Here is an 11,156-nt window from a genome sequence, read left to right on the forward strand (position 1 = left end):
TGTGAGTGGTTCCAAAATAGTGTCAAAAGTGTCCGTCGCAATATCGCAGTCAAGATAAAAAAAAAAAAAAAGAACATCAATAAAAATGCCATAAATGTATCCCCTATTTTGTATACGCTATAACTTTTGCGCAAACCAATCGATAATACTCTTATTGCGATTTTTTTACCAAAAATATGTGGAATACATATCGGCCTAAACTGTGGAAATTTTTTTTGGTGGGGGGGGGGTAATTATTACAGCAAAAAGTAAATGTTCGCTTTTTTTTTTTTTTTTTGCGCTATAAACAAAAAACAGAGGTGATCAAATACCACCAAAAGAAAAAAATTATCAAAATTTCAAATGGGTACATTGTTGCATGACCGCGTAATTGTCATTCAAAGGGTAATGCCGCTAGAGCAATGGTTCTCAACCTCTCTAGTGCCGTGACCCCTTGACTAAATGTCCCAAGTTGTGGGGACCCCTAACAGTAAAATTATTTTCCTATTGTGAGTTGTCGGCACCCAAGACAAGACCTAACCCACGGACATTTAGCGCTCCCTGGGTCCCTTCCACTCAGTATTAAAACCCCTTATAGTACATTTTAGGATGTCTCTCTCTCTCTCTCTCTCTCTATCTCTCTATCTCTATCCTAATTTCTTGTTTGTTATCCCCATCCCTCTCTAGACGTCTTTCTTGTTCTTTCTCTCTCTACCTTCCATGTAGTCTATTTTTATTCCTTCTCTTACTCCCTGGTGGAGAGTTGGGATCAGCCAACTTAGGTGCTCTTGATCAAGGTCATCTGCTGATCAGAGAACTGTAGTGGGGACTTTTAAAGGCAACTCTAATCACAGGTAGTGTTACTCACTGTGTCTCCGACTTTGTGGTTTCTCGTAGCAGTGACACCTATGCTGAAATCAGCAGATAGGGTCTCCTCCAGCCCCTCCCACTTCACATTCCTCACCAGTCAGCTGACCTCTAGTCCCTGCCCCCCAGCTATGCCGTGAACTGAAGGGGCGGCTGTGAGGAGACTGAGTGGGCGGCCGCAGGCTTCAGGAGCAGCCCAGGTGTTGGGGACCCCTGGCAAATCCTCATTTGACCCCCAAGGGGGCCCCAACCCCCAGGTTGAGAACCACTGGTCTAGAGAAAAAAAAGCTTGAGCAAGGCACGGTGACGTACAATGGCACTATAAAGGGGAAGTTCCATTCGGATGGCGCCGCCCTTTGGGCTGCTTTTGCTGATTTTGTGTTAGTAAAAGTTTGGTGAGAGACGATTCGCGCTCCCGTCTCATAATTTATAACTTGCTTCAGAGCATGCACGTTTTTTTCACGTCGTTAAAGCCCACACACGACCATTTTTTACGACGTTAAAAACTACGTGAAAACTTAGAGCATGTTCTAAATTTTTAATGCCCATTTTTTTACCTCGTGAAAAATGCTCTGGAGCCCACACACTATCGTTTTTAAGGACATAAAAAAATAATAATAATTTTTGACATCCGGAAAAACGGTCGTGTGTACGCAGCATAACGGTGCTAAAGCTGAAAATTGGTCTGGGCAGGAAGGGGTGAAAATGCCCAGTATTGAGGTGGTTAAAGAGCTTCACTCTCTCTCTTGCTTTGTTCACTCTCCTGATTCTTTGTTATCCTTAAAAACATACTTGCAAGCCCAACAAACTCGGCAGTGTTCTGTAGCGATCTGGCAAAAAGAGGGATTACTTTGACACAGTCGGCCAGCTTAAAGTGGATGTAAACCCACTCTCATCCTTTCTAAACTACTGCCATAGTGCTGATCTATAAGGATATACGTGCCTCCTGCATATACAGTGCCTTGCCAAAGTATTCGGCCCCCTTGAACTGTGCGACCTTTTGCCACATTTCAGGCTTCAAACATAAAGATATAAAACTGTAATTTTTTTTGAAGAATCAACAAGTGGGACACAATCATGAAGTGGAACGAAATTTATTGGATATTTCAAACTTTTTTAACAAATAAAAAACTGGAAAATTGGGCGTGCAAAATTATTCAGCCCGTTTACTTTCAGTGCAGCAAACTCTCCAGAAGTTCAGTGAGAATCTCTGAATGATCCAATGTTGACCTAAATGACTGATGATGATAAATAGAATCCACCTGTGTGTAATCAAGTCTCTGTATAAATGCACCTGCACTGTGATAGTCTCAGAGGTCCGTTTAGCACAGAGAGCATCATGAAGAACAAGGAACACACCAAGCAGGTCCGAGATACTGTTGGAGAAGTTTAAAGCCGGATTTGGATACAAAAAGATTTCCCAAGCTTTAAACATCCCAAGGAGCACTGTGCAAGCGATAATATTGAAATGGGAGTATCAGACCACTGCAAATCTACGAAGACCTGGCCGTCCCTCTAAACTTTCAGCTCATACAAGGAGAAGACTGATCAGAGATGCAGCCAAGAGGCCCATGATCACTCTGGATGAACTGCAGAGATCTACAGCTGAGGTGGGAGACTCTGTCCATAGGACAACAATCAGTTGTATACTGCACAAATCTGGCCTTTATGGAAGAGTGGCAAGAAGGCCATTTCTTAAAGCGGGGGTTCACCCTTAGAGGGCACTTTTCCCCCTTAGATTCCTGCTCGTTTTTACTAGGGGAATCGGCTATTTATTTTAAAATATGTGCAGTACTTACCCGTTTACGAGATGCATCCTCTCCGTCGCTTCCGGGTATGGGCTTCGGGAATGGGCGTTCCTTCTTGATTGACAGGCTTCCGAGAGGCTTCCGACGGTCGCATCCATCGCGTCACGATTTTCGGGTGACGCGATGGATGCGACCGTCGGAAGCCTATCGGAAGGCTGTCAATCAAGAAGGAACGCCCGCTCCCGAAGACCCATACCCGGAAGCGACGGAAGAAGATGCAGCTCGAAAACGGGTAAGTACTGCTCATATTTTAATACAAATAGCCGATTCCCCTAGACCGAACGAGCAGGAAGCTAAGGGGAGAAAAAAATTTTTTTTACAAATGGGTGAACTCCCGCTTTAAAGATATCCATAAAAAGTGTTGTTTAAAGTTTGCCACAAGCCACCTGGGAGACACACCAAACATGTGGAAGAAGGTGCTCTGGTCAGATGAAACCAAAATCGGACTTTTTGGCAACAATGCAAAACGTTATGTTTGGCGTAAAAGCAACACAGCCCATCACCCTGAACACACCATCCCCACTGTCAAACATGGTAGTGGCAGCATCATGGTTTGGGCCTGCTTTTCTTCAGCAGGGACAGGGAAGATGGTTAAAATTGATGGGAAGATGGATGGAGCCAAATACAGGACCATTCTGGAAGAAAACCTGATGGAGTCTGCAAAAGACCTGAGACTGGGACGGAGATTTGTCTTCCAACAAGACAATGATCCAAGACATAAAGCAAAATCTACAATGGAATGGTTCACAAATAAACATATCCAGGTGTTAGAATGGCCAAGTCAAAGTCCAGACCTGAATCCAATCGAGAATCTGTGGAAAGAACTGAAAACTGCTGTTCACAAACGCTCTCCATCCAAACTCACTGAGCTTGAGCGGTTTTGCAAGGAGGAATGGGCAAAAATTTCAGTCTCACGATGTGCAAAACTGATAGAGACATACCCCAAGCGACTTACAGCTGTAATCGCAGCAAAAGGTGGCGCTACAAAGTATTAACTTAAGGGGGCTGAATAATTTTGCACTCCCAATTTTCAGTTTTTTATTTGTTAAAAAAAGTTTGAAATATCCAATAATTTTTGTTCCACTTCATGATTGTGTCCCACTTGTTGATTCTTCAAAAAAAATTACAGTTTTATATCTTTATGTTTGAAGCCTGAAATGTGGGAAAAGGTCGCAAAGTTCAAGGGGGCCGAATACTTTCGCAAGGCACTGTATCCTTTCTTGTCAAATGTTTCCCCTCTGTCTGTTATAAGAACTAAAAAATTGAAGATTCTGTATACTCCTGGATCTGTTGTCTGGAGGTCAGTGGGTGGAGTCGTGATGTCAGTAGACTCCCCCCCCCCTTCCCTCTACACTCCCCTTGTCAACATGAATTTTTTCCTATGTATTTCTTACACTAAATTCTGCTATGATCACTAACATCCAGTCAAAATCCAGAAAAGTAAATCACATGACTTCAGAAAAGGAGTGGGGGTGGGAATTTAAAAATAATGCCCGTCTCCAGGCTAGTGCATGAGGTTATTTACATGTCACTCGCAGCAAGGGGGCGGAACGGACTGAGGTTTTTCTCTGCAAGTCCGTTTTATTTCACTGAACAATAAAAGAGGATTGCTCAGAGCTGGAGTAAAAGGGGTTGTAAAGGAATTTTTTTTTCCCCCCTAAATAGCTTCCTTTACCTTAGTGCAGTCCTCTTTCCTCATCCTTCGATTTTGCTTTTAAATGTCCTTATTTCTTCTGAGAAATCCTCACTTCCTGTTCTTCTGTCTGTAACTACACACAGTAATGCAAGGCTTTCTCCCTGGTGTGGAGAAAGCCTCTTGAGGGGGGGGGAGGGGGCGAGCAGGAGTGTCAGGACGCACACTAACACACAGCTCCTTTCTCTATCTGCAAAGTAGAGAGTGTCCTGACTCTCCTGCTTGCCCCCTCCCCCCTCAAGAGGCTTTCTCCACACCAGGGAGAAAGCCTTGCATTACTGTGTGTAGTTACAGACAGAAGAACAGGAAGTGAGGGTTTCTCAGAAGAAATAAGGACATTTAAAAGCAAAATGGAAGGATGAGGTAAGTGAAGGAGGACTGCACTAACGTAAAGGAAGCTTTTTAAGGGAAAAAAAATGTTTTACCTTTACAACCCCTTTAACTCTGGGCACATATGATAGGAAATCTTATACTGTACATTGTGACATAAAAAATTAAAAAAGAACAACATGTATTGTAATTAGAGGTCGACCGATATATTGGCTTATATTTCGCCTTTTTAAAGATATCGGCATCGGCCGATTATTATGAAAAATAGGCCGATTATCTGTCCGCTCGCTCGTTCGCCCGCTGCTGACTTTTTTATTTCTTTTTTTAGTTTAGGAAGTCGGCAGCCAACCAGCGGGCCGGTAACAGCCAATCGGCGGCCGCCGCTGCCGTCATCCTCCACTGTAAAAAAAAACATCCCCTGACGTGCTGCGCGCCATTGCCTCTGCCTACAAACCCCAGAATGCAGCGCGGGCCGGCCCGCGCTGCATTCTGGGGTTTGTAGGCAGAGCGCGCAGCACGTCAGGGGACGTTTTTTTTCAGAGTGGAGGATGTCGGCAGCGGCAGCCGCCGATTGGCTGTTACCGGCCCGCTCTGCATTCTGGGGATTGTAGGCAGAGGCGGGGCAGCACGTCAGGGCCAGGGACAAATGGAACTTTCTTTTGCTAGGCTAGGAGATGGAACGGAGCTTGTGGCGCTCCGCTGGTGGGCATTGATGAGGTGGCAGTGAATAACTGGTGGGTACTGATGTGAGGCACTGATGAGGTGATGCACTGGTTGGCACTGATGAGGTGGCACTGATGTGGAACTTATGGACACTAATAGGCTGCACCCCACCTCTCTACCCTAGGTTTTTTGAGATGAAAATATATATATATATCGCAAAAATCAGCAACACATATCGGCCATTGGCCAGAGAAAAACCCATATCGGTCGAACGCTAATTGTAATGTGTGAACAAAAAATCCCTGTTTTTCATTGTGTAGTTTGCTGGTAAAAGTGTAAAGCAGTGTGCAGAGGATTCATTCTGAATTTGTAGTGTTAATATGTGTTCACAGCCCTTCAGCACCTGATGGATTATGTACATGTAGCTATTGGGACTTGAGCACAGAGACTTCTGATTTTTCTTGCAATGCAGATCAGTGACCAGACCTGAACCTAGTAGATGGTGTCCACCATAGTATTGGCAGTGGTAGAGCAGAGTAGGACTGGCCATAAGAGGGATTACTCTGACGCAGTTGGTGAGCTTAAACATGAATATGTGTGAAGTAAAGATTCCCGATTTGTATTGCAAAGTTTGCTGGAAAGGGGATATAGCAATGTGCAGAGGGGCCATCCAGAATTTGTTCTGTAGCGATCTGCCAGTCCATTGCTGCACTCCAGGTCCCATGCCACCATCTTCGTCTCTGACATCATCGGGAGCCAGCTGCCCCATGATGGCGTGAATGTGAAACCGGGGCATCGTCAGGTTCCTGGTTGAAAGAACCAACATAAAACAGCTGGCCTCACTGATGAAGCGCCACAGCGCATGCACCGAGTACCCCAAGGCCTTCTGCTTTGCAAAGTCATCAGAAAAGTTTAAAGTTGTCAAACACAACATGGGATTTGTTTTTTCTGCAAAGCATCAGAGCTGAGATATGTGTACAGCCCTTGGTGGCTGCATGTACTTCTTTGGGTGGGTGGTAAATTCACAGCCCAACCACCTGCTTTTACCACCCCCTGGCTTTCCATGTAACCCTGAAAACAAAGGTCAGGAGTGGCAGCCCCCTTATACCTCCAGGACCCCTGATCACAGGAAAGGAAGCCGTCTGCCTCACACATCAGCCTCTAAATGGCACAGGAGACAATAGAAACTTTCCTACAATCAGAACAGAAACAGGTTCTAATAGGATTTCCCATCGACAGCTGAATGGAGACTGAACTACTACAGGAGACATCCATAGAGACCAGTCATAGCCACCCCCCATGGTATAGACATATCTTCCCCCCCCCCCCCCCCCATCACACCAGGCATAGACATATCTCCCCCTCCCACCATCACACCAGTCACAGACATATCTCCCCCCCATCACACCAGGCATAGACCTGTCTCCCCCCCATCACACCAGGCATAGACCTGTCTCCCCCCCCCCCCATCACACCAGGCATAGACCTGTCTCCCCCCCCCCCCATCACACCAGGCATAGACCTGTCTCCCCCCCCCCCATCACACCAGGCATAGACCTGTCTCCCCCCCCCCCATCACACCAGGCATAGACCTGTCTCCCCCCCCCATCACACCAGGCATAGACATATCTCCCCCTCCCACCATCACACCAGGCATAGACATATCTCCCCCTCCCACCATCACACCAGTCACAGACATATCTCCCCCCCATCACACCAGGCATAGACATATCTCCCCCCCCCCCATCACACCAGGCATAGACCTGTCTCCCCCCCCCCCCCCCATCACACCAGGCATAGACCTGTCTCCCCCCCCCCATCACACCAGGCATAGACATATCTCCCCCCCCCATCACACCAGGCATAGACATATCTCCCCCCCCCCCATCACACCAGGCATAGACATATCTCCCCCCCCCCCATCACACCAGGCATAGACATATCTCCCCCCCCCCCATCACACCAGGCATAGACATATCTCCCCCCCCCCCCCATCACACCAGGCATAGACATGTCTCCCCCCCCATCACACCAGGCATAGACATATCTCCCCCCCCATCACACCAGGCATAGACATATCTCCCCCCCCCCCATCACACCAGGCATAGACATATCTCCCCCCCCCCATCACACCAGGCATAGACATGTCTCCCCCCCCCATCACACCAGGCATAGACATATCTCCCCCCCCCCCATCACACCAGGCATAGACATATCTCCCCCCCCCCCCATCACACCAGGCATAGACATGTCTCCCCCCCCCCATCACACCAGGCATAGACATATCTCCCCCCCCCCCATCACACCAGGCATAGACATATCTCCCCCCCCCCCATCACACCAGGCATAGACATGTCTCCCCCCCCCCCATCACACCAGGCATAGACATGTCTCCCCCCCCCCCATCACACCAGGCATAGACATATCTCCCCCCCCCCCATCACACCAGGCATAGACATGTCTCCCCCCCCCCATCACACCAGGCATAGACATGTCTCCCCCCCCCCCCCATCACACCAGGCATAGACATGTCTCCCCCCCCCCCCCATCACACCAGGCATAGACATGTCTCCCCCCCCCCATCACACCAGGCATAGACATGTCTCCCCCCCCCATCACACCAGGCATAGACATATCTCCCCCCCCCATCACACCAGGCATAGACATATCTCCCCCCCCCATCACACCAGGCATAGACATATCTCCCCCCCCCCAATCACACCAGGCATAGACATATCTCCCCCCCCCCCCATCACACCAGGCATAGACATGTCTCCCCCCATCACACCAGGCATAGACATGTCTCCCCCCCATCACACCAGGCATAGACATGTCTCCCCCCCATCACACCAGGCATAGACATGTCTCCCCCCCATCACACCAGGCATAGACATGTCTCCCCCCATCACACCAGGCATAGACATGTCTCCCCCCATCACACCAGGCATAGACATGTCTCCCCCCATCACACCAGGCATAGACATGTCTCCCCCCATCACACCAGGCATAGACATGTCTCCCCCCATCACACCAGGCATAGACATGTCTCCCCCCATCACACCAGGCATAGACATATCTTCCCCCCACCCCCCCATCACACCAGGCATAGGAATATCTCCCCCCATCACACCAGGCATAGACATATCTCACCCCCATCACACCAGGCATAGACATATCACATGTAAACTGGTGCAGAGTTAGTTCTCCCCCAATTACTGTAACCATTCCCCCAATAGTACACAATACATTTACAGCTGAGCCCAGCACAGCGCAATCTATCTCTGAATACACTGCAATGGACTGAGTGCACCCCACCCCCTCCTTCCTGCAACTCAATGACAGCCCCCCAATGACAGCCCCCCAATCACAGCCAACACCCCTCACCTTGCAGCTTCAGAGCCCTGGACAGCACCGTAGCCATACTAGACTAGGCTTGGCTACTGAATCACTGAATCGAATCAGTGAATCAACTCACTACAGAGTTTGAATGAATCAAATCATGAAAGTGAATCTGATTCAATTCATTGTCAAAGATCCTCCCCTTTCAGGATGTGTAGGGAGCTGAAAAAACAGCAGCCTCAGCTCATGATTTGTAAAATTATCTATAACATGATTATGTGAGCCATCAAGACTTCAAGTTTCTGAATAAATCACAGAGCACACAAGGTTCTCTTTTGTATGTCTGTGTGTGAAGCAGGCAGCAGCAGCTAGTCAAGTCAAGTCCAGTCTGTGATGACACTCAGGAAGAGAGCACACAAGTATCAACGTTATGTTTTGTAACATGAGCTGTGTGTGAGTTAGCAGAGCAGTATAACTCCTGATCCATGAGTGACTCGTCTGAGTACAATAGGTTCATGAGCTGTGTGTGAGTTAGAAGAGCAGTATAACTCCTGATCCATGAGTGACTCGTCTGAGTACAATAGGTTCATGAGCTGTGTGTGAGTTAGAAGAGCAGTATAACTCCTGATCCATGAGTGACTCGTCTGAGTACAATAGGTTCATGAGCTGTGTGTGAGTTAGAAGAGCAGTATAACTCCTGATCCATGAGTGACTCGTCTGAGTACAATAGGTTCATGAGCTGTGTGTGAGTTAGCAGAGCAGTATAACTCCTGATCCATGAGTGACTCGTCTGAGTACAATAGGTTCATGAGCTGTGTGTGAGTTAGAAGAGCAGTATAACTCCTGATCCATGAGTGACTCGTCTGAGTACAATAGGTTCATGAGTTGTATGTGAGTTAGAAGAGCAGTATAACTCCTGATCCATGAGTGACTCGTCTGAGTACAATAGGTTCATGAGTTGTATGTGAGTTAGAAGAGCAGTATAACTCCTGATCCATGAGTGACTCGTCTGAGTACAATAGGTTCATGAGCTGTGTGTGAGTTAGAAGAGCAGTATAACTCCTGATCCATGAGTGACTCGTCTGAGTACAATAGGTTCATGAGCTGTGTGTGAGTTAGCAGAGCAGTATAACTCCTGATCCATGAGTGACTCGTCTGAGTACAATAGGTTCATGAGCTGTGTGTGAGTTAGAAGAGCAGTATAACTCCTGATCCATGAGTGACTCGTCTGAGTACAATAGGTTCATGAGTTGTATGTGAGTTAGAAGAGCAGTATAACTCCTGATCCATGAGTGACTCGTCTGAGTACAATAGGTTCATGAGTTGTATGTGAGTTAGAAGAGCAGTATAACTCCTGATCCATGAGTGACTCGTCTAAGCACATTAGATTTATGAGCTGTGTGTGAGCCAGGAGAGCAGAATAACTTGTGAATCTATGAGTGACTCATCAGGTCAAATGCATAAGCTGCTGTGAGAATTCTTTGAATGAGGCTCAGTTCACATTGGTGTGATCATGTGGGAAACCCTGCAATTTTTTTTAATTATCAGGTCAGGATCCATTTAAACTTTATTTTTTCATGTTTTTGGTGTGCCAGAATAAACTATAATTTGTATTTTTGGTTAAGTTAATATTTTTGCATAATTCAAGGTATCTTTTTTTTTTTTTGTTTTGCTGTATTGCAGAGTTTATAGAATAGTTATTGCAGCAAAGTTACTTAACATCTAATATGCTTACTGTTCTGACTGAGTGTATCACAGGACTGCAGTTATGATCCTTAGGCCCCATACTCACGAGCAAACATGTCTGCTGAAACTGGCCCGCAGGCCAGTTTCAGCAGACATGTTTGGTCGTGTGTGGGCGCGAGCGGGCCGAATTCCAGCAAACATTTGCCCGCCGGGCCTTTTCCCAGCAGACAAATATTCCTGGACTTGTTTTAAAACAGCCCGCTGGAATTCAGCCCGCTCGGACATGTACGGTCGTCAGTACAGACCTACCGTACATGTCCAGCCGCCCGCCGTGCCTCGCATGCGTCGAATGACTTCGACGCATGCGTGGAAGCATTTTAAAGGCGGGCCGCCCACGTCGCCGCGTCATTGTCGCGGCGACACCGCGTCATCGACGCGGCGACACCGCGGACACGCCCCGCGTATTGTTTACGCGCGGACTTCTGTACGATGGTGTGTACAACCATCGTACAGAAGCCCTCTGGCAGACATGTATGGTGAAAACGGTCCGACGGACCGCTTTCACCATACATGTTTGTCCGTGTGTACCCGGCCTTAATCTTAGCTTTGAACAAATGAGTCGTGAGTCGATTCAGTGATTCGAATCATTTCACTGAACTGATCCAAATGATTTGACTCACTAAAATGAATCACTCTGCCCAAGTCTATACTAGACCCTGGGATGTATGGAGAGTGATGTCACAGTCACGTGACTGAGCGAGGGAGGCGGGGCTAGTGCAGAGTGGGTCACA

At 47.4% G+C, this 11,156-nt stretch overlaps 1 protein-coding gene across 1 annotated transcript in view; it reads right to left on the reverse strand.

Annotated features, from left to right (window-relative positions):
* Window positions 1–11,149, reverse strand: part of FAM234B (family with sequence similarity 234 member B) — a 167,061-nt gene extending 155,912 nt beyond the window's left edge. The window contains exons 1-2 of the mRNA XM_040359623.1: window positions 11,081–11,149; window positions 8,725–8,768 (exon numbers count right to left, since the gene is read on the reverse strand). Coding sequence (XP_040215557.1) covers window positions 8,725–8,761 — 37 coding nt within the window. The 5' untranslated portion in view covers window positions 8,762–8,768; window positions 11,081–11,149. The remainder of the gene's footprint in view (window positions 1–8,724; window positions 8,769–11,080) is intronic.
* Window positions 11,150–11,156: the final 7 nt, after the last annotated feature.

This window comes from Rana temporaria, chromosome 7, assembly GCF_905171775.1.
Source record: "Rana temporaria chromosome 7, aRanTem1.1, whole genome shotgun sequence".
NCBI classification, from domain to species: Eukaryota; Metazoa; Chordata; class Amphibia; order Anura; family Ranidae; genus Rana; species Rana temporaria.